This window comes from Anas platyrhynchos, chromosome Z, assembly GCF_047663525.1.
Source record: "Anas platyrhynchos isolate ZD024472 breed Pekin duck chromosome Z, IASCAAS_PekinDuck_T2T, whole genome shotgun sequence".
Taxonomy (NCBI): Eukaryota; Metazoa; Chordata; class Aves; order Anseriformes; family Anatidae; genus Anas; species Anas platyrhynchos.
In genome coordinates, this window is record NC_092621.1 from 30,581,495 (window position 1) to 30,609,129 (window position 27,635).

At 36.4% G+C, this 27,635-nt stretch overlaps 1 protein-coding gene across 3 annotated transcripts; it reads left to right on the top strand.

The window, feature by feature from the left end:
• Positions 1 to 682: 682 nt before the first annotated feature.
• LOC101797220 (uncharacterized) lies at positions 683 to 19,102 on the top strand. Of its 3 annotated transcripts, none has more exons than XM_027446566.3 (7): positions 683 to 835; positions 4,578 to 4,742; positions 6,685 to 6,807; positions 9,051 to 9,098; positions 11,281 to 11,378; positions 12,707 to 12,799; positions 15,759 to 19,102. In XM_027446566.3, the coding sequence occupies exons 2-7, from the start codon at positions 4,631 to 4,633 to the stop codon at positions 15,936 to 15,938; spliced, it is 654 nt and encodes a 217-aa protein (XP_027302367.1). In that variant the 5' UTR covers positions 683 to 835; positions 4,578 to 4,630; the 3' UTR covers positions 15,939 to 19,102. The 3 variants fall into 3 exon arrangements, with proteins under 3 accessions (XP_027302367.1, XP_038026931.1, XP_038026930.1); XM_038171002.2 differs by lacking the exon at positions 683 to 835 and adding an exon at positions 1,746 to 1,872; XM_038171003.2 differs by lacking the exon at positions 9,051 to 9,098.
• The last annotated feature ends 8,533 nt before the right edge of the window (positions 19,103 to 27,635 follow it).

Consider the following 27,635-nt stretch of genomic DNA (forward strand, 5'->3'; position numbering starts at 1 on the left):
GCTTTTAGAGGAGTTTCATTACTTCAGTGACACATATAAATGTCTGATTCATTTCTTTATAAACGCAAAGATTGCATTAAGACAAATCTATGTGTATGGATAGAGGGGACTGATAGGTGAGTGAAGGGATAGGAATGTAGAAAGATAAATTTACTGCACGTAACTGATGTGATAATTGATAGAGCTAATTCTTTTATGACAAAAAAAAATATCTGGGTTTTATGGGCAAATAAACACAGCACATCCGCTTTAAACAAGTTCACTTCTATGTTGGAAGCAGTCCAATTATTGCAGTTGGCACAATGAACTACAAAACCCTTTGAATAGCTGGTAAAATATTTAGGCAGCTAACTTGTTTTAAGCTCCTTGAAACTGAGGCTTCACTCCTACTTTTAATATGTCGATATTGCCAGAAACCCACCATCTGCCCTTCAGTCAGCCCTTGAAGGAACAGTAGATAGTAACAACACAAGTGACATAGAACATCTGAATAGTGTTTATGGAGATATTCAAGCACTATGCAGAAATACTGGCTAAAAAATTGCACGAAGTTCCAGCAAAGACAGCTTCTACAGCTCCTTAAAGAAATAAAAGTTTAAAAATTTGTTTTTGCTATTTTCCAGAGTCCTAGAATTACCTCACCAGAGAAGGACAGAAAAAAAATATTGATTTAATTGAGTGGATGTAAAGATGTAAAAGATTGGGTCTACGTCAGACTTCTCTTTTATCACAAGGTTTGGCTTCCTGCCATGTGTTCAGGCAATAAATTGGCTGTAGCAGAGCTGCTTCTAGCATTCAGCTGGGTGGAAGTAGAGACAGTAGCAGGCACAATAAGGTAAGCAAGAGTGGAAGACTGCAGCAGATTTTTAAATGGGTTCCAATGCTTCAAATTAAGGTTTTTTTTTGTCACACTGCTTTTTTTAGTCTAGCAAATAGAATGTTTTTGTTTTTTTTTTTCAGTTGACTTTAAATTTTTCTTCTGAGGGCTCTTCCTTTAGTCTAGTTTACATCTTATTTCATATATTCCTATATCTAGCTTAGTCTATAGATATTTTAAGGCTGGCTGATTTGAAAGAAATGATGACCCTGTTATTTATTAGCTATATGGGATGGCAGAAGTTCCTTTTAATCTACTGTGAACTTGTAAGACTTTTTGAGGAGTTACATATATTGTTTGGAAGCAGGACTGTCAGCTGCAACCCAGTACACTCAATAAAGACAGATCTGATCTTTTAGGGATAGCTTGCTGTGAATGTACCAATACAGAATGGGATAATATGTGGATCATACTGCTGTGTGAATGATCTCCACATTTTTAAAGTCCTGTTTATATATACTGGGATGTGTCTGGGACAGCTGGAAGAGTGAATAATGGCTAAGAACAAAAGAGAACACTAAGAGAACAAGAAAAGTTATACAGATTATATATATATGCACATATATATATATATATAATGCATATGCATATATATATATGAAACAGTTTTTCTCTGCTGCTTTCATGTAAATAAATTGATATGGTCTATGGAACTGGAAAAATTCTCAGACCTTGCTTTCAGGGTGATCTTGTTACAACAGACCAGCAGTGTACTCAAGTATATCTGATTTTAGCAGTGTAAAGAGCCAGAGCTCAACTTTTCCACTACCCTTGCACTTAGCATAGATGTGAAACAAAATGAAAGAAACTGAAATGTCCAAAACAAACAGTGGTTAACCGGGTCTGCAGCCAAGAACACTATGTTGTTCTTTCTAGCATTCTTAGAGCTGCATGCACCTTACAGAAGAAGAAAAGAAATGAGCTGAAGAAATGAGCATGAAAAGACATTGAAACAAAGAAATAGACACAGGGATAAACACACAACAGTAACAACTGTGAGTAAAAATGTAAAAAGCAGGAGCAGGTGACGTGTATGTAAGAACATCGTGGGAAAGGAAAGGTATCAGAATGGGAGGGTTTATATTGCACACAATCTTAGGCATCACGTGAGGAAATTCAAACTAAGGAAGCTTGGGAATGTGTGTTCTTAATTTATTGTAGGGAGCTGCATTTTTTCTAGAGAGATAACAAATGTGAAGGTCTAACATAAGCATTTATGTTTTCTCCATTTTAGATGTGTCTACTGGTTAGAATAGCCCAAAATAACTGAACTTATGTACAGTTCTTCAGAACTTAGAAAAAATATTTCTAAGTTCAAAACTTTTCTAAGATAGTGTTGTAAGAATTTGTGCACTTATTAGAAATGCTTTTGAAAATTCCTTGGAACAGCCCTGCCCTCCTCACTGTCCTAGCTTGTAATATCTTTCTTTTCTTATAGAGATGGTGGGTATAAAATACACAGATGCAGGACTCTGAATCTTGGTGGCATGATAGCATATTGGTTCTCTATAAAAATAAATTTCACTTCATATTGTTTGTAAATAAATTTAGGACTAAGTGAACATAAGTTAGCATTAGTAACTGTGGTATACAAAGAGCAGAACCAGGAGAAGACAATTCCCTGACTGCTTCACTAGATACAAAAATCAGGAATTCGGATCTTCTGAACTTCTGATCAACTGCAGCCAAATTAGAGTTGTACTTATATTTTCATTAGAAATGTTTAAAAAGGGATTAAATGCCTGTTTTTGAGCATCCCCAGGTCTAAGTCTCGATACTTTGTTAATGCTGAACACCTAGCACACTAACAAGATCCAAAAGCTAGTATTATTGCCCACATACTCTGTAGAGCCTGATCAGGGTAAAAGTTTGCAGAGGTCAGGTCCCGGTTAGGTCTTCGGAGAAAATCACAGTCTTTTCTCTTTTGGTTAGCCTGCTTCAATGACAAAGCAGTGTCAGCAAGATGAAGACCCTACCCTTTACTTTCTACCTTCTAACTACAAGTTCTCAGGCATTTGAAAAATGAAACAACTTTAGTAGGTTAGAAAAAGTTAATTCTTTTTAATAAAGATGTTTCACTTTCCAATAGCCTAATTCAATGTTCAATTTTATCTGAGTCAAAGAGCAAAAGAAGAGCCTTAGTTAGCCTTCATAATTAGTAACAGGAGAATTGCGAGTGAAAAAAATCCTTCATTTCTATCATTTCAGATAAATATTTAATGTGAAATTCTGCTTTAGAGAACTGAATCGAGCTAGAAGACAGAACCACCCTTCCCAAATTCATTCATAAATTATTACACATACAAGAGCCATGACCTCTCTGACCTAGCTGATATTCAGTTACTCCGTGCAAAGCTGAATAGGGCCAATATTATAATTGTCTTCACTTAGTTCTTTCACCCATGGTACTGGAAAAAATTTAGGACAGGTGTCTTCTTTGATCTACACTTGGTTAAAAACAGTTGACTTTAGGAGAATACTTAGATGAAGGAAACCCAGTTTCCCTTTTTTCAAACCAAAGTTTGGTCCTCAACTTTTCCAACATGCAGTGATTTAAGCTGTGTCCGCGGTATATCTTATTAGATGGCCAGGTGGTTCATCAGTCAATGTAGCTCCCATTCTTAGACAGCAACCTTTCTTTGGGATATCTAGCCTAGGTAATTCTTAAATCCTGTTCCTCATCTAGTCTTCATAAACTAAAGAGCATTAATTCTTCTCATAAATAGTGGTCAGGCATTGGAATGGGTTGCCCAGGGAGTTCCCACCCCTGGGGGTGTGTAAGGAAAGGTTGGACATGGTGCTTAGGGACATGGTTCAGTGGGTGACATTGGTGGTAAGGCGATGTTTGGGCCTGAGACTTGGAGGTCTTTTCTAAAAGTAATGATTCTATGGTTCTCTGAATTTCGTAAATATAGTCACAAACACAGCATCATTTGAAAAATGAAGAACACACTGAAGTCAAATGATCAAATTGTAAATGAGACATTTGTAGTCTGAAAATATGATTGGTTGGGGATTGATTTTTTCTAGTCACCTGTGTCATTAATGAATGAATACTTCTAATACACACCTCAAATCTGCAAACTCCAGTCCTCATTCCTGAATCTCATTTTAAGATTACAGTATGGTTGCATCTGCATGTCTTTACTGAAAGCTGGGTTACACTATGTTGAAGTTAGCATCATATTCTATCATTTATGAATGCTCTAAAAATGATTGTTGACTGAAGGACTTCTGAGGGAGAAAAAGAATATGATTTTTCAATACAGCTAGTAAAGTATGGCTAGATTCCTATGACTGAAAAGTGTAAATAAATAAATAATAACAAAAAAAAGTAATCACCTAAACTAGTTATAGAATCATAGAACCATAGAATATCCTGAGTTGGAAGGGACCCATAAGGATTGTTGGGTCCAACTCCTTACATTTTATTTAAGAGGAAGTCTTTTACAATGTGCTCCTTTAACAAAACTTTATGCATGAATCTTAGCCTAAGATTAGGTAGATCACATGAATTGCCATCATTGGAAATACACCATTTTTGCCTTTCAAGACACAGGCTTGAGTCATGCACACAATCACACATTTATTGAGTTTACCTTACTTCTGTTGAATGTCCCATATTGAAACGATACACTTTGTAAACTTCTTTCTCAACCAAATTATGAAGTTTTGTGACTAATTCTATTTTCTGCTTTAGGGCTGGGAAGGTGAGGCAATTCAGGTTATCAGGGTTTCTCAAGGACTTCAACAATGAAGCTCCGCTCAGGCCGCCAAAAGCCATACGAAGTGCCTGTCTCTGCAAGACAACTGGCTAGAAGGAAACCTCCGCAGTGCAATAGAGCACCAGCTTCTGGAACATCAGGTAACTCCTTCCTGTGGTTGAAAAGTGTGGTTGTAATCTTGGGAAGGTAATGGTGCCAACCCAAGGCAGAGTTCAACTAAATCAAGTATCTGGAACAGCTAATATGTAATAAGCTCAAGAGTAAAAATACCGGAAGGAAATAAAAAAAATATATATAAAAAAAAATAAAAAATCTGGCTTAAAACAACCTGCAAAAAAAAGGCTTCCCAAAGGAATAACATTAAAATTTTCATATGACCAAATGCAGACTGGTAATTTCTAATGAACATGTATGCATCCCTGGAAGACAGTGAATGTCATAGCAGGCCTAACAACCATTTAATTTTCTGTACTGTACTAGTTCTTATAATATACCATAATACTTACAATATAATTGTTGTGATATATCATAATGTTTTTGGTTTTGTTTTTAAAGTTTTGCTCTATTACTTATGATAGTAGCTGTCCTTTTGCTTCTTACAAAAAGCCATCCTTTTTCTGGAGGTCTGCTAGCCCAAGTTGCCAGACCTGTGCAGAGAAGGCCTTTGCCCATGAATGGGCCAATCATGTGTATGCCAAAGGTCCAACACAGGATGTGTCAGACCTGCCAGTGCTGGAATGAGGGACTTGGGTCAGGGTGTGTCAAGGATGTTTCCTTTATCTTTTTTTGTTCACTGAACTTGCAGAGTTTCTGCTCAGCCTAATCAGGGCAGAAAGTAAGCTTCCCCAAAACAGCTCTATTTTTCAAAATATCTGCTGAAACAGATTTTTCAGAAGGTCTATATAAATATAAAGGGAGTAATAAAAGCTTTCAGTGAGGCCAAAAATTTTCCAGAGTATTATCTCATTGCAAGTGCATTTGAGTATCCTGTTGATTTGCCTAAGTTTTCTGGCCAAGAAAGGACTATTTGTCTTACAGCAGTTGTTTACCCTAGAGGTCTGTGTTGTTCCAGAAATGTCTTGAATTCTGTAATGAATTTGTAAGTAGAAAACATATTCCAGGAAAACAATGCTCAGTCTAGCATAATCCAAATTATGCTTTATAGTGATCCTCTAGAGGTGTTGGACATTCAGTTGGCTGAAGTTCCCTACTGACACCTTTTACACCTTTTACCTACAAATATATTTTATTTATTTATTTATTTTAGTTTAGTTTTTTGTTTGATTTAATTTCTTTTGTTGTTGTTGTGGTGGTTTTTTTTTGGGGGGGGAGGGTTGGTTTGTTGTTTTCCAGCAAGAATGCCAGGTATCGCCCCAAAGGCTGCTATTTTAGGTAAACAGATGGACCCTAAAACTCTTGTTTGTATGCAGATACAATTTTCAAAGTGGAAAACTGGGAGACAGGCAGGTACTTATCTATGAAAGGAAGGAAATTAATCTAGAAACAGCATGCTGCAGAACTTTCTCCTATTTCAAAAACTTACGGCTCAGCTATGTTCTCTTTGCTGCTCTCTCTCTGTGCAGGCTTTTGTACAGAGCATTGCTCTGTTTCTGCCTCTCTCCACCAATCAATTGCAAATTCAGGTCCCTTCTTTTTTTAAAAAAAAAAATTATTTTGTCCAAATTCCTCCTTTCCCCATTAGTTTCTTCCAACACAGCTATCTGCAGGTTGTCCACAACCCCTATTTGTACCCCATCCTTCAGGCTTACACGCACCTCTTGAGCTGGAAGCCACTTTTACAAGATCAAGTTTTTGCACATGCTAACTCTGCAGAAGGCTCAGAATAAAGCTCATCTTCTCACTGAGGTAACCTTCCAAGCAAAGAAATCTTTGCTTTCCTTCTTGACACCACCACCAAGCTTCCAAAACAGCAGCTTAAGCCCACTGTATAATTTCTATTATATGTTGCTTATACTGTTCTAAGGTAAATCTACTTTCCGTAGTAATAAACAAGCAAAGATTGGTATAAAAATACACATTATTTATTTTTATTATGGAATTTTCCCATTTTTCTGTTGCCAGTGTTTAGTCTGCGAAAAACAGTAAAGTGCTATTTACTGACTGAAGATTCAAAAACAGTGCATTTTGACTTAGATGAAGATGGTCATCATGAAATATCAACCAAAGATTCACAGTCCCATGAAGGTAGTGTGCTTTTTATACCAAGCCTCACCAAATGTATGTATAATACCATAAAACATGTTGAATGCACTATTATGTTTTCTGTCCATCAGCCAGTAGAGATAACATTTTATTGCGTATTTCTGAATATTGATAGTGATATAAGAAGACTTGTATTCTGCTTTACAGTAGGTACATACTATACTTAAAAAAAATATGATTATTTGTTCACTCCAATTAGAGTTAATGGGAAGTCTATACATTTGCCTGTTAATGGAGGGAAAGAATCATGCAATGGTTTGGATAAGAAGGGACCTTCAAGATCACCTTGTTCCAAACCCATTGCCATGGCAGGGATGCCACCCTCTAGATCAGGTTGCCCAGGGCTTCATCCAGCTTGGTCTTGAACACAGCTTCTCTGGGCAACCTGCTCCAGTCTCTCACTACCCTCTGAATAAATAATTTATTCCTAATATCTACCCTCTTTTAGTTTAAAAACATTTCCCCTTGTCCTATTACTATATGATCATGTAAAAAGTCACTCTCCATCTTTTCTTAAGCCCCCTTCAGGTACTGGAAGGCTGAAGTCTCCCTGGAGAGTTCTCTTCTCCAACCTGAACATCCCCAGATCTCTCAGCCTCTCTTCATTAGGAGAGGTGCTCCAGCCCCTTCATGGCCCTACTTATAACAGCCCCACATCCTTTTTGTGCTGGGGGCCTCAGACCTGAATGCAGCACTCCAGGTGAGGCCTCACAAGGGCAGAGCAGAGGGGCACAATCCCCTCCCTCTGCCTGCTGGCCAACCCTCTGTTGATGCAGCCCAGGATGCAGTTGGCCTTCTGGGCTGCAAGCACACGCTGCTGGCTCATATTAAGCTTTTGGTCCACCAGAACCCCCAAGTCCTTCTCTGCAGAGCTGCTCTCAGTGAGTTCTTCTCCCAGTCTGGACTTATGTCTGGTCTTGCCCTAACCCAGGTGCAGCACCTTGTGAAGATAACTATCAGACACTAGGAAAAATGAAGAAAAATAGATACAATTCAGGAATTTGTAGAATTGTTCTATTTTTTCATGTAACTCTTCTCTTATTTAAAGCGGGGTTTCTCTAATTGACTCCCCAATTAGAGAAGTATTAGAGAAGTTAGTGACTCCCCAATTATACTAGTCACAACTAGTATAACAGAAGTAGTCATTAGAGGGTATTCTTTTGGTGAATAAGAGGCAAATAACAATTGCAGTTATCCTAGAGCTATATATTTTCCAAAGACATGGTAGAAGGGAGAAAAACAAAATACTTCTAACCAAAATACTGGAAAAAGAAGAAATTTGTAGGATAACTATTAAATTACTGAAGCTTTCTTACAGAAACTCATTTTTTACAGGAGTTAGAAGTTTAATATGTATGCTTCAGACATAGAAAGTCTTGGTTGATATATTTGTAAATTAGATTAAAAAAAATTTATTCTATTAAATTGTGAATAATGACAGCTACACTGATAACTAAAATATTTAAGTGATACCTTTTGAAGTGACTCTTACATGTATAATAACTTCATTGAGTTTTAAAGTAACCCAGACAATTAGCACTTCCGATGTGTGATCAGAAGCAAAATCTCTATTGGTTTTGCTTAGCAGAAGCAATTTGTAAAAAAAAAAAAAAAAATGCTATGTCATAAACACAAGTACCACACACAAACATACATTCATGATTTCATGATGATTCAGTTAAGACGGCATCCTATTAGGAGCCAACTTTAATCTGCGTGTTTGTGGCTTTGAGCTGAAGTGAGTAATGCTTTCAACACAGCTGACTACTTAACTTAGGCTGATGTGAGAAAAGCCAGAACATCCATGCTGTGGCTACCTGTTACTTTCCAGTCTGATTTATTTTGCATCAGGGTCCTCACATCTGTTACCAAACAATTTTGGGGCTTCTCTTTGATAGCATTTAATATCTTACATTTCCTTACTCATCTCTATTTTGGCAGGTGAATTTTCTTTTTTAAAAGATAATTAATCAAACAATACATTTATTAGACTAAGAATTCAGCCCTCAGGTTATGTATACATACAAGTTTAACCATACAGTCTTAGTAGGATCACATGAATTCAGAGACCTGCAAAAAAAATGAAGTCTGATGCCAGTTGCTATTACACATTCTTTGCCAGATGATACTTTAAAGCAATTCAATAAATTGTTCATGAAGTTTTTTTTAATTTGAAGAATGTTACTGTCTAATTCCAAATCTTTGTTAAATGTCTTCTGTTTTAGATATCGCATGGTTAAGCATATTCACAAGCAATGAACCAGCAGTTAGGGGTAAGACTTGCATGACTCATGTGGGAGCAAAATGTATCATTCTCTTTGTTAGTGTCTGGTTTTGAAGGGATGTTTGAAGGTAGGAAAAGAAGTTAGTAATGTTTCATATATATCATATTAGAAGTGATATCTAATGCCGAATATTCATTTAGGTCAGGTTGCTAGAAAATGGACAATTTAGACAGGCTGCTAAGAATGAAAGGTCTGTGAATTTCTGTGTTCCACAGAAAGAGATCTTAAAAGCCACACAACATGCCTTAGCAAGTTATGAGTAAGGTCTTGGACTGAGAAAAAATGTATATGAGGAAGTAGAGTTTATACAAGCTGGAACCAATATTTTTTGGAAGAAAAGCACATGTGCTATATTGCTGGCATTTGGCTCTTAGTTAGAAAAGACCTGTTTTAACAGGAGAGAGAAAATAAAAAGAAAGGATGTGAAGAAAGAGGAGATGCTTTTTGGGAACTTTCATAATTGTAAGCATAAGAAATGAGTGAGAACAATCAAAGATATGTTGGTTCAAGATATTCCAGTAAAAGACAAATATAGTCCAGTTTCAACCAGAAAGGGCTGCTGCAAGGTCCAGGATTGCAACTTGAACAATAGTCAAAAGGGGATTTATAGGGAAGAGTATAAAATATTGATCATTCAATATTTGCCTGAACCGCAACACTTTGCATTTCAGGGACAGCCCAAACAAGAAGTGGCATCTTGTATTTCATTAATTTCAAAGCATTTCATTTGCATTTCATTTTGCATGAAAAAGGTCCCTGAAACTCTGGTTTTAGAAACCAAGAGGTTAGGTAATTCATCCAAAGGCTATCAAAGAGTGGAAAGAACATTTATGAAATCATGGAACGGTTCCTTACTTTCGTTACCAGCAATTGCATGCCTGACAGATCATTTGCCACTTTTTTCAGAGGTGATTTGGAAAGTTTGAGTCCCCTAAGTCAGCACACTGTTATGACTTAGATATGAAATATCTCTTGCCACTGATGTGCTACTTACATGCTACAGCTGAAGCTGGACAATTGCAGCTGAGACAATATGAACTGGTAACACAAGTAAAATGAAGACTTGTAAACCTCCTGCATTCTACCACATTTATCTGATGCATTAATAAATATGCAAACAGTAAAGCACACTATGCTGGATTTTAACAAGGTTTGTTATGCTGTTTTCTTGCTGTAGCTGGCTCAGACAAAATTTGTTAGAAAAATTTCCACAAAAGCACTATAGGTAGAATAAGTTAGGGTAACTAAAATGAGGGACAGGATCGAGGGACATGAAAACAGTCAGATGGAATGAGTAAATTCTGCTTATTCATAAGGTACTTCAAAGGCTGAAAGATACCCTTGGTAACAAGAAAAAAAAATATCTTCAACTGCAACATTCAATTAACAGTTACCTAATCTCTGTTAAATTTATCTTCAGTTGTTGCATTGGTGGGCATATAGATCAACTGCTACTTTTTTGTTTGTTTGTCTTAACCTGTACCCTTGAAATACTTTCAAGAGCACAGCTGATACTGTTTGAAATAAATCTGCAAGGCAGTCAGATATAACATCACTGCATAGTTATTAATGCCAATGGCTCTTCTAGGTGATGTTCATGCTAATTGACAAAAGGTAACTTTAATTATTTTTTGCTTACATTGGTCTGAGGCTTTGAAGTACCAAAACGTTTATTTTCAGTTTATCAGGCTGAGCATTATACTGTGTTATATACTGTTATTTCCTCTAGATGAAAAAACAACATTATATCCAAAGGGATTAAATCCATTGCACCCATTGACAGTGGAAAGATTTTGACCTACAGAGCACACAGGACATAAAATAGAAAAAACCCTGTATTTCCTATATTATAATAACATGTGTGTTACACATATGTCTAAGCACTAATACATATATGCCTTCATTACTCGTATGTATTCATGTATATCTGATATTCCATATATAATCAGAAATATACAGAGAAAAATTTAGATTTGTATAGAAAATCATCAAAAAGCCATAGACTTTAAACACTTTGCAGAAGAGATCTGTATCAAGTTAGTATATTTGCTTCTATTTGCTTCTATGCCTGTCAATGTAAAGAGTCTGAATATTGTCTATTTTCAAAATACTTTTAGCTGCACTTCATTTTACAAAGTGATACAAATTTTATTACAATGTTCTCCTCTAGCGAAAACGTGGTCTAAAACTGTGGTGGTCCTCACACAGAGATCAAAGCATAACGAATTTGTCCTGTTGTGCAAGGGTAAAAAGCAGCTCTGTCTGAAGGTAAGAATCAGCTTTTTAATTTGTTACTTGTGGGTGCTCTTTCCCACTAGAGAACAATTCCCAACAGCCCTTTTCAAATGCATTTTTCATTACATATCACATTTCACAAGTTCTGACTGCCTTCCTCTATGATGTCCATGGAGAAACTTAAAATAAGCTATTGCAAAAATCATTGTATTATGTAGCTGACTACTGCTGTGGAAAGAAATGAGTTTAAGAGGGGAATTATTTTCTCCTCCTCAATCTGAGTTACAAGATAATGAAAGAATATTTGTGATGAAAAGAAATTACAGCTGTATGTACTAACCTGCTCTAAATATTTGCATCTGTTGTCAGAACATTCTCATTTTCTACATTCTTGCAAAGGTTTGTTTATAGTGGAAAGAGCAGGAAAGGGTAGATTTCCATATGGTGCCCTCCCCACCCCCCTTTTTTTTCTAAATTGGTTGGAAACTGAAGTGCTGAGGTATAAACTGGTCAATTCCTGTTCTTACCCCTGCCATCAGAGCATCAAAGTGGTTCCAGAGTGTTTGTCCATATGGTGATAAGAATTTTATATATATAAAATATATAACTTCATATATTTATATATATATAAATACATATACTAAAATCTGTCTGAGGAAGAACTTTATGTTGGAATTCACCCTTTAAAGTAGGCCAAAGGTCCAAGCTGCTCTGTTTCAACAAGTCATCCTGAGATTAAGAATGACTTTATCTAACCTTGGCCTTGCATTACCAAATGCTTCCTCATATTAAATCTTTCACACATTTAATTTATTTTCCTTTTCAGGACTTTCCAAAAAGTCAGTTTCCTGAAATTATCTGGGGAAATGTGTGCTGTAAGATATATTAATTAAGTTTATAGTACATTATCCCACTGGAGTTTTCATTACTACCCTTGGAAGAACAACTATTTTTTAAAGGTTTTATATGGTTCAGAGATAATTTTTTCATAGATTAATTGTTTGAAATGGGTTCCACCAAATCAGAGAAAGAATGGAGTATTGAGCCATAACAGATCTTACTTCCCAATCACCTATTTTGAAAATGCTGGATTATACAAGGTTATCTTTCTTGGTATCTTCAAAAGCAGTTCTTTTCTGAAAATGATGTGACACACATTTACTGTCTCCAAAATACATAAAAAATCTGGAGAGATCACTGACCGCAAAACATAACAATTTGGATGTCTCAGCTAACACAATTTAATCATTAGTGGGCTTTGTAAACAAAGGAAGTTTTCTTTGGAATTAGTACTACATTTGGTGGATAAAAAGTGCAAAATGTGAAGACAAAATAACCAATTTGCGTGGTTGTAAATACAGGTCTTAAAAGGATGTTGTTCAGAGCCAGATTATCCTTCAGTGAAAAGACGCAACGGGAAAACATGCAAGCACGAAGATCCTGACTTCGAACAGGTATACAATCATGATCAACCAAATAGAAACGAATTTATGAGAGAGAGGATATACAAACATAGCTGTACAAAAAGTGCAACTAAATGTGGTTCTGCTGTTGTTACATGATGAGTTGTTTACATTCTTATTTTTAGAACGTTCCTCAGAAAAGGAAAAATAAGAAAAACCTTTCCTTGCTTTTGACTTGACTTGTGTACACCAATAGATCCTGCAGTCTACAGGAAAAATACCTAAGCTTACAATACCACGTGAAAGACAGAGATATGTTTCCAGCATTATTGTGCTTCTGTAAAATGCAGGGAGATCTGAAGTAGTTTTTATCTGGTTCAACTCCTTAGACACAATCTAGAAGAGTCAAATTACAAGAATAATGATGTTTTTAAAGAATAGTGAATCCAGCAGTCAAAAACTTACCGTATGAATAAAACCACAAAGTATAGAGTACTAAACATTTATAGAAATTAGAATTTAAAAGTAAGTAGTCCCAGAAGTACTTTCAGAGTGAATTTGGTATCAGTAAACCAATATAATTCTGGAGAAATATATTGTGTGTTGAATACTGGTAGCCAGGTTGATTCTTCACATATTTTGGTGACCAAAGTTTGATTTTGTTAGTTCTTCTCTAGACAGAAATGATAAAACATTGTGAGCCCAGAAAGGAAATTACTTTAATTGCTATATGGTACATATTAAACAGGTATCATAACCCACAGAAAATAAAAAACTGAGAAAATGTTGAGAAAATCGTTTTTGTTAGGGTTATGCTCCAGCCAACATACTATTCAAGACTGATTAAAAATACAGTATTTCCAATTTCATAAGTACATTTAAAACTATCTGGGATCAGATGGCTTTCACAACTTCATAATATCAGATCTGAAATACTGAAAACCTAAAATTCATAGCCTAATATTTCTATCATTTCTAACATTTCTCCAAAGTCAGAAAGGAATTCTGGTAATTTCAAATTATACTGATTTTCTTGTTTGAAGACATTCTGAAATGTTTTTTCAAAGGTAGGAGCTACACATCTTTTATTTATTTGTTTGTTTGTTTGTTTGTTTATTGTATAATTAATTAACCAGTCTCCAGCATTACGAACCTGGAAAATCCATTTGGGTCCTTCAGTTTATGTTCCTACTGATGTACTTTTCAGAAATTTATTTGGCTCTACCTAGAATCAGAAAGTAATGAGGCTTAGAAAATTTAGGACAACTTCTAGCCCCTCTCCTTGTATGATAAAAAGTATCAGAGACATTTTTCATTCTTGTAAAACTTTTATCATAAGCTTTTTATAAGAAACATGCCTTTTCTTTTCTTTTCTTTTCTTTTCTTTTCTTTTCTTTTCTTTTCTTTTCTTTTCTTTTCTTTTCTTTTCTTTTCTTTTCTTTTCTTTTCTTTTCTTTTCTTTTCTTTTCTTTTCTTTTCTTTTCTTTTCTTTTTTTTTTTTTTTTTTTTTTTCTATAGAGCTGTTAATAGGAAAAGAATTAGTCTTGATAGATCCCAGTTTTGGGTCATAGTTAGAAAGAAAAAAAAAAAAAGTAAGTGTTTCCTGTCAAGACCTAGTCATCACTGTAGTTTCTAAACAATTAAAATTAAAAATTAATTCTGAGAACCTATTTGCTACAAACCTAACAAGGCAACCAGTGAACATCATAGCTTCTTGCTGAAGCTTTTAAGTAGAAAATAATACGTTACTCATTTCAGTGAGGAGAAATCAGCAGCCTGCACTTGGTTCACATCTGATTAGACAAAGAGGCCAAACCATAGTTAAGCCTGAATTGTGAGATTCTTATAAACCTTCTAGAAAGAATGCAGTGAACAAGAAATAATTTCTGGTGTGATTAATCAAGTCTCTATTGTCCACAGAACAAAAAAGTGTGGGAGGGGTTGACTGAGATGGGGAAGTACATCTCATGGTCAATCACAAAACTATGTGGTGTTGCAGTGTGATATTTTGTTAGCTAGCTTTTAACAATAAGTCTCAAAGGTTAGCATTTTTGCTTATTTTTGGAAGACTGCCAGTAGAATTACCAGAAACATGAGAATCTGTGGTGCCTGCTGTTACAGCACCAGAAAGAGTTGCATACAGTGTTGTCAGCTTACATTTCTGTAACCAAAGCTTACGGAGACACAGCTCACAATCAACATTTACTAAAAGATCCTTTATTAATTAGGCTATTATTAACACAATAAAATATTAACAGCTGGTAACAGCAAATAATGGTTTATAGTAACAGCTTATAATGATAGGAAACTGAAGCAGAAGGGTAGCAGTTCACAACCACCATTTATTAAAACACTGTGCTGGTAATGGCAGAAAACTGCTCGCACAGCACATGCCCACACAGTACACCACGCGGTGGTTACCCAGCCCCAGTGGCTCACTGCAGAGCAGAGGGTCCTCCCCTGCTTCATAGGGTCCCCGAAGATGGATCTTAAATGAAGGTGTACTGTGGACTTGAGATGCACAGAAAATTGCATGTATTAGGCCTTTTTTTAAAAAAGAGTAACTAGTATTCTGATTTCACTCCAAAATAGGCAACAGAAACCGTGACTTGGTATTTTGTTGCTAGCAGCAGCTGACCTGGAAGGTCTGAGATAAGAAAATAGCCAGATGAAAATCCTAAATTATCCCAGTAGCAAGTACATTACAGAGCGAAACTGTACTAGTCTTTTTGGAAACCAAAGGAATACAAAGGAATACAGCTATGGAAGCAGCCAGTCCTCTGAGGAAGGCAGGTATTATTTTGTTTACAGTCCCCATAGAATCTGTCCCAAAATGATTAGGTCTTCCCAAAAATTTATCATAAAAAATGGAAAATGCAGTCAAAATATACAAAGCTAGCAATATCCCTGAATTTTTCTAACATTTGAATTTTTCTAACATGAATTTTTCTAACATAACTTAAAGGCTTTAAAAAATAACTTATGTTCTTTACTCTGTGTATTTTCATAGCTGAGCGAAGATAATCACTTTTTCATCATGCATAGTGAAGGAGAGTCAGTGAAATTCCAGTGCTATGAAGACACAAATTACTTTCTGCATGTGAATGATGACTCACTTGATATACGCAAGCCAGATCACAAAGACCCCAATGGAGAGAAAAATTTTTTCTTCAGAGTGTCATACTTATAGAGAAAATATTTCTTCTACCCTTCAGTGGCCGAACTGTCCATACAGCTCCTACAATAATTTAACAGGAAAGAAGAAAGGTTGAGACAAACTAATTTCCATTTTGCCTTATTTTTCTCTTTTTTTTTTTTTCTTTTTTTGGGGGGAGGGGATATAATTTCTTGAATAATCCTTCTGCATGAGGGTACTATATTTCTGTACTTACAATAGGAAGAGAGAATGGCAAAGTCTGAAAAATATACTAATTAGTCTCTTCATATCTTACCTGCATAGTTACAGTTTTAGGGAGCTGAATTCTCTCCGAAGGGGAAAAACCCACAGGGCATATCTCAAAGACAGGGGAAAAAGGAATCATCCACATGGAATACAAAGCCCACAGGCATGAAATACACGTGCAGCTAATTTTCTATATTGTAAAAGTTTTACTTTTTAAAAGTGTACGTCTTTTATGAGCTCACCTGAACTTGAAAAGAAAACACTTGGAAGTCATTAAATGCATACATACATGTACTGACTGACTGACTGTGGGAAGGCAGTGAGGAAGGCATCTCTCATCTAAAGGAGAGCAAAGGAAGAGGTTATGGTTTGGCAGGTGATGTGTCTGCCTCTGCAGCTCACAGTAAGCCCACACTCCATCCTGCAATATCAGCGTCTGAGAGCACGGAGCATCAGAGTCATGGTGTACTGATGAAACTGACTGGGCAAAACAGATGCCTGTGGACAGAGGTAGAGAGTTATTCTGTCTGACATATTGAGCCCTAGGGGGAAATGCCGTCAAGTTTTCAGCCGCAAAGCAGAGTGCATAACAACATCTGGAAAGTAATTCTGTGTTCAGAATGACTAAATGAAATAATGGTAATAAACCTCTGGGTGCTTACATCAGGGACACCGGAGGAGCACTAAAGGGGTCTGTCAATGTGAAAGGAAAGATGTTAACACTTAAAGTTCATACACTGTACTCTGCAAGGCACAGAACACCTAAGTACAAGAGGAAATAAAGACATAATTATGCACAGGATTACTAGGTGTTAAAAATGGGTATTCCACTGCTGTACATGTAGTCACACTGTGATTTGGTGGCATTTTTCTTTGATGCACTGCATCTGTGATAGATGCATACTGTGAATATATGTGTATGAATGATAGGCACTATGCACCTATGCCAAGAAGTTGCAGTGGAACAGTGTACAATCTACACAATCCTACAATTGCAGGAATTGTTCTGTGTAACTATAACAGGCAATAAATGTCTGAAATAGGAATCCTAATGTCAGTCAAACATTAAAGCAAGGCAATTTTTTTTTGTTTTGTTTTTGTTTTTGTTAATAGCAGTGCAGAACTTCAGTGCTGGACTCGTATACTCATAGTGAAATAGTGAAAATCCTTTTGCTGCTTCCAGTGCTGATTGAACAAAAGAGAGCTTTTGAATATTCCTTAGATAATACTTATGATTTATGAATCTGTTAAGTGTTCACTGAAGTCAGCAGGTGGGAAACAATGACAAAAAAAACACACACAGATATTGACTGCCAGATATTGACTGCAGCATACATTACACTAAAACTAAGCTATTTTAGTATGATCTATTACTTTAAGAATAAATTTTACTATTTATTACTATAAGAATTACTATAAGAATCAATTGAACTGTCTATCAGGTACAATAATTTCACTAGCTGAGACACTAACTGTTGGCAATTAGTAAATGGATGATTGTGATTTCTCAATTGCAGAACATGACCTGCAGATGTTACGCTGATAAAACTACTACAACTCATCATAAAACATGTACAAAGCATGCTGAGCAAATACATTATCATTGCTGATTTCAGCAAAAAAGCAAGTCTGATCTCAGTGAACATTGAATCTATTTTGGAGTTAACTAAAATTATGGTTATATGCAGATTGTTGTACTTTACCATCTACCTTAAAAGTAAGAACTTTTTAACATTCTGAAGCCCTTGTGGAAAGTAGCAGTGGTAGCTTTGTAAAGTTTTAGATTTGAGATATGTGATAAAAAAGTCATATGATTTTTTTTTCCGGAAAACAATAAATTCAGGCAGCTCTGTACCTATAAAAGCATACAGAAAAACAGATTGATAGGTTATGGATACTGCTCTTTTCTGGACTTCTCTTTTTTTGCACATACAAAAATCTGTAAACTGACATTTTCAAATTCCCACTAATCTGAACGAGTGGCAGATACACTTTTATTTTGTGAAGTGGAAAGCATATATTAGTTTTATTTTAAAATAAATAGGAATCAAAAGCCGGTGAGTCTTTTTGAAATATAGCCACTTAACACTTTATCGTATGAAAAACATTTATCCAAGGTGTCTAACAGTTGAATATGAAATATAATTTTGTAGTTTATTTTCAAAACAGTACTGATATTCTTAAATTTTGCTTTGCAGATATGATAAATATTACAATATTAACATATATATATATATATATATATATATATATATATATATATCCTGCTCTTCAAAAGCTGTTCTCTAAATAAAATACTGCGTTCTATTTGATGGGGAACAATTTAATGCAAGTGTTCTTCATATGTAGTCTTATGGACCTCTACTATTTTGACAATATTTGCAACTTGTTAGAATAAAACTTGTAAAAGAGCATCACTAACCCTAAAGAAAGTGATTCTTATGCTATATAATCTGAGAAAATCTAGCCAAATAATGTACGCAAAAGAAGTGACCATATCTTCCCAGGATCTATTCGGTAGTTTTTTTTTCCAAAGAGCAGAGTTCTGTCATCCTTGGAGGAAGGAATGGTCATTTACAGTGAAAAAAAGACTGAAGACTGGTAAAAGAGTCACTGCATTAAAGTGTCTGTTTAGGAACAACTGTTTTATATTCTAGCAGGAGACTGATACCCAACCTTGCTAGATATGAAGTGTATGCCCATCTAACGCTGTTACATACCAACTTTGTTATGGGTAACCAGAAGAACTAGAAATCAAAATTAGAAATTGTTAGTCTAATGAATGCTTTTAGAGTTTAAACAAAATATAACAACCTAACTTGAATGCAGCTACAATAGTGCTAACACCTGTAATTCATTACCCATTTTATATTAAATGAAATCTTTTAAATAATACGTTTCTATTAATTCTACTCTTTCTGTTAGTAATACAATAAACTGATAGACAAAGATTCTCTCACAACTCTTCTCTGATGTAAAGTTCATACCCCTCCAGTCATTCCCTGTCTGAAGTCATCCTTTTTCTTAGATAAGATGATCTCATAACATTACCATTACAATAGGTATATCGGTATATATACCAGAATTCTCTACTTATTATGACAAAACACTATTCTATCTTCCATATTGTTTTCAGATATATGTGGCATTTATTTTGAACTATAATGTGTGTATTAATAGAGATATTTTTTTAAATGTCAAGTTGGTTTTGTTTCTATTCGTCCATAATTTGTCGTACCGAAGGAATCATAGGCAGGCCAAATTCCTGTCTTTTAAACGCTGATCCTCATATTCTTTCGTTTAGGAACAGCCATAGATGAGCAGATTCTCTATTAGCTCCTTTCTTCATTGTTTTCTGCCAAATTTCATGTGCTAAATACAGCAGCTGTTAACATGCCTATGGGCTGTAAACTGTAATTCATTATCCTCTAGCACCATCTCGTGGACTTCAGGAAAGCAGAAGCATACATGTTAAATTTTATCACAGTAGCAAACAGAAAAAAAAAAAAATCTCAGCAGCTGAAAACCAAAAACATTCTTCCTTTCTTCAAATAGTGTTATTTATTTCCTACTGATATAGGGCTTAAATCTGTGTCTGGGATGATTGAAGAGGGCAGCCAAGCAGGTCAGGGGAAGGAAATTTCCCTATTTTGCATTTGGAAGGTCACATCTGGAGTACGCTGTTCAATTTTGGGCTTCCCAGCACAAACTGGAATAAAGAGAAGGGAAAAGCACTGTATGCCTAAGGCAAGGGAGCATTTGAGGAGGAGAGGCCTGGAGATGAGAAGGTTAAGTCTTCACCTGGCTGAATGGGATTTTAGGGAATATAGAACCAAAATTTCCACAGAGGTGTGCAAATAAAGGACAATAAGCAGGAATCACAAGTTGTAGTAAAGGAAGTTTTGTGTATCCGGAATGAAAAAAAATCTCAAGGATATGTAGGATTTGGCGCAAGATTTGTGATTATACAATGCCCATTGTTAGATTTTGTCAATACACCTTTAGATATAAGGAAGAAAAGAGAAAGGGACGATATCTTAAAATCTCTGAATCAGACTCCAGGCCCTTTCATCATAGCACCAATACTTTCCGGAAAGAATGCAAACCACAGTTCAAAGAAGTCATAAAGGTATGCTTAAACATCTTATTTTACTCTGATACAGAACGCTGGACTCAGGTTATTCTACAGTTCCACAGGGAGCTGCAAATAAGATCAAATAACTGGAACATTGGCCTGTGGTGTATTTGTGAAATGGCAGGTATGTGCTCAGACATGACAAAAACTAAATCTATTGCCTTTTGTTCACAGGCTTTAGCTCTGTAGAAGATATCATGTTAACTCTCTAAGTGGCTTATCAAAATACGTTGTTTTTTTTTGTTGTTTTTTTTTTAGCTATAGCTAGGCAATGTTTGCTGATGACTAAGCATCACTATCAAGCCTCAAAACTCTCTTGTGAGTTTGGAAACTTATGAGTAGAGAGATTAATCATAGAATCACAGAAGTTTTTTGTTTTTTTTAAGGGATCATCTAATTCCAAAACCCCCTGCCATGGGCAGGGACACCTCCCACCAGACCAGGTTGCCCAAAGCCCCATCCAGCCTGGCCTTGAACACCTCCAGGGACAGTGCATCCACAGCTTCTCTGGGCAGCCTGCTCCAGTGCCTCACCACCTTCTGAGTGAAGAATTTCTTATAACTGAACTGAATCTACCCTCTTTCCCTTCAAAATGAGTATGCATTGTCCTGTCACTACATTCCTCATCTTTCATTTAGGCCTCTTTTAGGTATTAAAAGGCCACTCTAAGGTCTCCCTGGAGTCTTCTCTTCTCCAGGCTGAACAACTCAAACTCCCTCAGTCTGTCTTCATAGCAGAGATTCTCCAATCCCTTTATCATCTTTGTGAAACCTCCTCCAACTTGTTCTAGTATTTCTATGTCCTTCTTGTGCTGGGGGCCCCAGAGCTGAATGCAGGAGTCTCACAAGAAGCAGAGTAGAGGGGGAGAATTACCTCCCTGTCCCTGCAGGCCAGGCTGCTTTTGATGCAGCCCATAACATGGTTACTGCCACCTCACTTTGAGCGTCTCATCAACCAGTATCATCAAGCCCTTCTCTTCAAGACTGCTCTCTATCCATTCATCAGCCTGTATTCATGTTTGGCATTGCCCCAGCCCAGGTGCAGGGCCTTTGTACTTGGCCTTTCTGAACCTCACGAGATATGCACAGGCCCACCTCTCAGGCCTGTTCAGATCTCTCTGGATGCCATCCCTTCCCTCCAGTGTGTCAACCACACCACACAGCTTGGTGTCATCTGCAAATTTGCTGTGCATGCACTCAATCCCACGGTCACCATCCTTGTCACCATCAAAGATCTTAGATAATACTGATTCCAATATTGGTATATTCAATATTTAATCATGTCATACTGAGGTGTTTTTGCAGTGAATTATTTTCCAAAACCACATTATTGACATGGTAGCAACCAGCTATGCCTGTAAAGAACATTTGACAAAAAGTCAAGAAGCATTTCAACATCTGGACAGTATTTATTCTTATCAATTAGCTATCATTTAAACAAGTCTGATAGCAAACAGGGATGATTGCTCAATGTTTGTTGAATCCAGAGTTTACAAAAAACAGTGGAGCAGTTTGTGAAGGACTGTATGCTGCAGGAGGGGAATGAGCATGACGATGAAGGAACAGCACAAAGCATTACGGACTGACTGCAATGCCCATTGCCCATCCCCTGCACTGGGAGGTGGAGGTGAAAAAATCAGGAGTAGAGTTGGGCCTTTGAAGAAGGTAGGGTTGGGGGAAAGGTGGTTTTAGTTTTGTATTTATTTCTCACTGTTCTACTTTGTTACTAATTGGAAATAAGTTATTTATGCTCCCCAAATCAAGTCTGTTTTGGCTATGACAGTAGCTGGTAAATCATCAGCCTGTCCTTATGTGAGTCTTCTCTATTTCTGTATATGAGATGGCCTAAAGTTACACCAAGAGAGGTTTAGGTTGGATATTAGGAAAAATGTCTTCACTGAAAGGGTTGTGAAGCATTGGAACAGGCTGCCCAGGGAAGTAGTTGAGTCACCATCCCTGGAGGTATTCCAAAGACATGTAGATACGGTGCTTAGGGACACGTAGTGGTAGACTTGGCAGTGCTAGGTCAGTGATTGGCCTTGATGATCTTAGAGGTCTTTCCAACCTAAATGTCTCTACATTGATCTATGATATTTTCTTCTTATTTTCTCCCCCTATCCTGTTGAGGAGGAGGAGTAAGAGAGCAGCTGGGTGGGCACCTGCTGGTCAGCAAAGGTTAACCCACTACAGATACACATCATACTTCAAACATGCAGACCAGGTGGAAAACCACTGTGCTTTTTCTACTCATTCCATATCACAGAACCATCAATAAGCAAAATGTTTGAAGGTGTGGTATTGTAAAGATTGATGCAGCTTGCATTGCTATAGCCTGCAATAGCACTTTGCCTTCCCAAAGTGCTTTATAATGTCAGAATTACGTAAAATATTTACATGCAGTAAAGGTGAATGCAACTTTGATTGTGTACGTTTTGAGCAGAGAAATTTAGACAGAGCAAGGATTTGCCAAAACCAAGTAATTACAAATGGCATAGCCAGAACTCTAAATCGTGTTTCCCAGCCCTATACACATCCCTTCAGTGTTGTGGTAATGGCAGCTTTGTGGTATGTCTGACATCCATGCACATTATCATCACTAAAAAATATGAGAATAAAGTAAGATACCAACATATTTTCCATACCTGCCAGAGTGTGAACACTTTAGATATGAACTGCAAAACAAAGCTAAGTGCCTTGCAAATGTATTAATCAGGATCGAGTTTGACCTTTTAGTATTTACTGATTTTTTCAAAACTGAAATGAATTTTTTTTTGTGTGTTTTTCCCTAAATGAAATGTAACAACTTGTGGATAGGAAGCTTGAAATTACTCTAACCTGAGTGCTTTTTGTAACTTATTATTAATGGATGAGATGATATAGAGTGCTTATGTGTATGTGCGCGACAGAAATCTAAATAAAGATTTTATTAAGTTAATTAACTTATTAAACTTTAATAACTTTTAACCATGGACATGGACTTGCCAACATTGTACTACAAGGTTTCACAGATTATAGTTGTCAGAAAAAGCTTAAAGCCAGTAAAATGTCTACCTTTGCTGTAACGCAGAAGTTAAGATATAAAAAATTCAGACACCAGAGAACTGGATAGTTTAACACAAGATTCACAAATGCTTTTCAGAAGGCAACGGATCACATTAGTGTTCATCAGTGTTCTAATTATAATCTATTCAGGCAAACACTATTGAAGTAAACCTGATCTCTCCTGTCAAATGCAGCTTTCAGTTTCAGAGAGGCTAAGAACTTACTGCAAAGCTTTATCACGAGTCCTTTACTCAGAAAGATCTTGATCGAATCATTTAGGTTGACTTGATTGTGAGACCTACAAAAGAACTTGCTGGAATATAAATTTACTTTTAATTAAAAAACGAAGATGCAATTTTGAGGCACTAATAATATAGATATTTGGAAGAAGAAATGGCTGATAACCCTCCAATGAGCAGCAAGAGTTTTCTGCTCTGCTTGAGAAAATGAGCTGACCTTAAATGAAAGCAGCCAAGCACTCAATGAGAGGAAAAGATTGCAGAGGGGAGCTTCAGAGAGAGATGGTTACAGGCTTCTCATGGGAATTAGAGCCCTCTGGTATGTTCAAGGCCCTGCCACAATCTTCCTTGCTGAGACATAACAAAGAAAAGGTTTATAATAAAACAGCTAGTTGATTATGTGCAAGCACATTTAATGTGTTTCATATTATTAGACATATTTCTATTTCTTTAATCCTATTTCACTTTAATTTTAGCTATAAAATTTAACAAAGATACATTTAAGTCTGTTACAGTAGATTTTTTAATAGGTGACAGGGAAAAATGAGCTCACTTTATGCAGCTTTCCTCTTGATTACTCAAAAGACATTTAAGGCTTTAATAGCTTTGAAGTGACAATTTAGAAATAAAGACACATCATGTCTTCATTATAAACCATCTGGAAATCTAAGTGTCAGTACACTAGCTACACACTGAACTGTGTATATCTCATGCTTTGGTCCTGTTGTCTTAATGGCAGGACAGGTTCTAGTATTTTTATGGGAAAAAAGACAATATGACAATGTCTTCTTTTAGCCATCTGTTCAGTTTCTGAAAGCACTGCTTTAATTCATGATGATGAATTAATCTTTTTATTATAATCTAAGATTAATCTCAATGTATTTGTCATTATTTTTCAGCTTCTGTCTGGTTATACCACAAACCTAGTAGCATGACTTTAAGTTGACTTTGGAATTGAATTTCAATGGGGCAGGAATTTATCATGGATTGCTGAAAGTTACTCACTAGCTGTGTGGAAATAGGACATCTATGGAAATGGAAGCGATCAGCTGAGTTCTAAGTCTGGTTGTGCACAGTAGACAATTAGTTTCTAGATGTTTAACCCAGAAGGATTTTTCTCCCCATGCTTTCTCTTAAATCACAAAATACATCAAAAGCTGAAGAAAGTATAATGCTCTACAGAAAAGATCAGGTCAGACAGAAATACACGATAACTCTTATCCTCTGTTGCCCATAATCTCTTTATCATTTGCTGTATTCTCTTGCCATTTTGTAGAATGTAGCCTCGCAAAGAAATCCAAACAACATGTGCTTAAATAACATCTCAGTGAGGTTCCAGTTCTGACTACAGACCCTTAACTACTAAATAAATACAAAGAGCAAATTTAACTACTTAGTGTTTTTGCAACTCTAATAATGTTTTCTAACAACAAGGTTGAAGTAGGATGTTGACAACCTTTTCTCCCACTCCCAGCATGGAGTTAGTGCAGGAATATTTCTATGGCAATTCTGTAGTATTAGCGCTAATAAGCAGAACAGCTACTGATTGTCTAAAAAGTTGCCAATATCAGAAACCATGGAAATACTAGTGTAATTCTGTTCTTAAACCCAGTAATGCCGTAGTGGGATAAGCATTAGGCAAAGAAAATAGATTATTGGCTGTACAATTAGGTTATTTATAAATGGTTATTAAAATAATCATATTACAAGCATTTATCATGCAGGTTACTTATCTGTAGATGAAGGCTGATTCTGGGGTGAAGACAGAGTGATCCCACTGTGACCTGCAACCTGAGATGAAACAGTGGCACTTGAGATGCTTTCTAGCTGGTCCCCACCTCCCCGAGGGCTACAGCACAGTCCTTTTCTGTGGTTATGATGCCAAGCTATGCTGGCAAGCATTTGGACTGTTTCTCCTTACATTCAGCACAAAGAAAATAAAGATACTACCAAGGTGACATTTGGTAAAATTGTGGCTGCAACAAGCTCCATTGTCTGTAATGGAAGGGCTGCCACTGAATCCTCTACCTTCAGCTGCTGAGTTGCACAGCTCAGCTACATTTAAAGATACCAAGTCCAGCACTGCTGCTGAATGCAGTGGTGCTGCTGACACCAGTTTCCTTTGGCTTGAACGTTGAACACGGCTGCTTTTTGTGCAGTACTCTTACTTTGGCCTAAATATTTTAAACCAATTGCACTTCTTAACAAGTAGTGCACAACAGTAATGTACACGTGCCTGAGGCTGACTGGGGGTGGGGTGGCAGGGCTGGGAATGGGCTTGAAGAAAGCAGCTCTGAGTTTTTTCACTTGGAACCTGCTAATGTTGGCAGAGGCAGGCTCTAGAAAGGCTTAAGCACTGCTCTGAATTATGGTTTCTTAGATCTCCTAGTAACCGCTCTGTTTCTTAAACACTGTGCCAGCTCAGCTGCAGAATGAATACTGTACTTCAGCACTCTTCTGTCTGAATGCATCTTTAATACAGCAACAAGAGAGTAACTTTGCTTAAAACAAGAAAATACAATGCTAAAGCCTTCTATTTGGCAGCAGGTCAGAGGCAGATGTAAAACCTGACAGCAATTTTAATTGCTGCTTTGCAGTCAATTTTCTTTGAAAATTGATGCCTAAGTGGAATATGATTTCACAGGCTGCAAATTTAATCTCAGAAATAAAGTTTACCCTTTTTCAAGGTACACAATAAACATGCTTCCTATCCTCCAGTAGTTGGTAAATTCCGCAAAAGGGTGAATCAAACATAGCTTGGTACTGCCACTTAATCCAAGTCTAGGAAAAGATCAGCTATTCCTCCTCACTATTAACAACTGAATAGGGAGATGATATAAAGTCTGAATAGCTAGGTGGAAAGATGTGCCTGATTTTCCTTTAGATGCTGGACCAGACTGTAGGAAGGACTGGTTCTATATTCTTATCTGGGAGTTTAGTTTCTATACCGGAGTTGCTCAAATAGAAACCATGAATCTTATTCTGATATATTTACAACAGTAAAACAAGGACATTGAAATATATTCTATAACAGAGTAGTCATTTTATTTTGAGCATTTGATTTATAATTGTGGAAAATGATTACATGCTCTTAAATTACCATTTTTTAATAAACTATTACAGTCAGACTTCTTCACCATGCCGAGACCTTTACAAACAGATGCAATAGGGATAGGTTTGGGATTACTTCCTCTCAGCTCTGCTGGAAACCAATACAGAAAGCCTATTTGTTGATATTTCCTTCCTCAATGCATAAAAAAGCTCAGCTTTGGCAAGAAACTATATTCTTCTAGCCAATACTAAAACAAACAAACCAAAATCCAAACCAAAACAAAAAACAACACACTAAACCAAACAACCAATCATAAGAAAAGAGGAAGAAAGCACCATTTTCTATCTGGTTTGAATTAGTAGAAAATGTGGCAAACAATGTATGCTATACCAGGTCTGATGGCTTCATATCTTGTAGCAGCATAAATTGTTTTGCCAGCACTAATTATCAAATCTTTCCTTTTAATTAAGTGTTGATACTCAAACCTCCTTCATGTTTGCTTTAAATGTGAAAACATATTTTAACCAGCAGAAAACATATTTTAAAACAGCATAAACTGGATTTTGTTGGACCAGCAGAAAGAAAGAACAACATAAAATGGTACTGTTTTACTCAAAATACAGAACTGGACTTCCTGTCAGATAAAATGTCAATGAAATGCTTATCCACTGTTTACCACATTTCAAGTGATCTTATTAGATCATTGATCATTAGATCACTTGATCATTTCAAGTGATCAAGTTAGATAGTAACTATATGGGAGGTTGTCCCTGGTGTAGAGGAACCTGATCCAGGACTCCTACCTCACTTTGTTTAAAGTAAATTAGAGAATTCAGCACAGGGTTGGATTGTCCACATCAACAGATGCACAACTGTCCAAACACAATCCACACCTACTGGAACAACAGTTTAGAAGGCATTGCTTTTTCTGATCAGAGAGATCAGCCTACATACTCTAGCTTTCTTACAGAAAGTCAGTTTTCAGCTTGGACTTAGAAATACAGTCAAGTGTTTTTA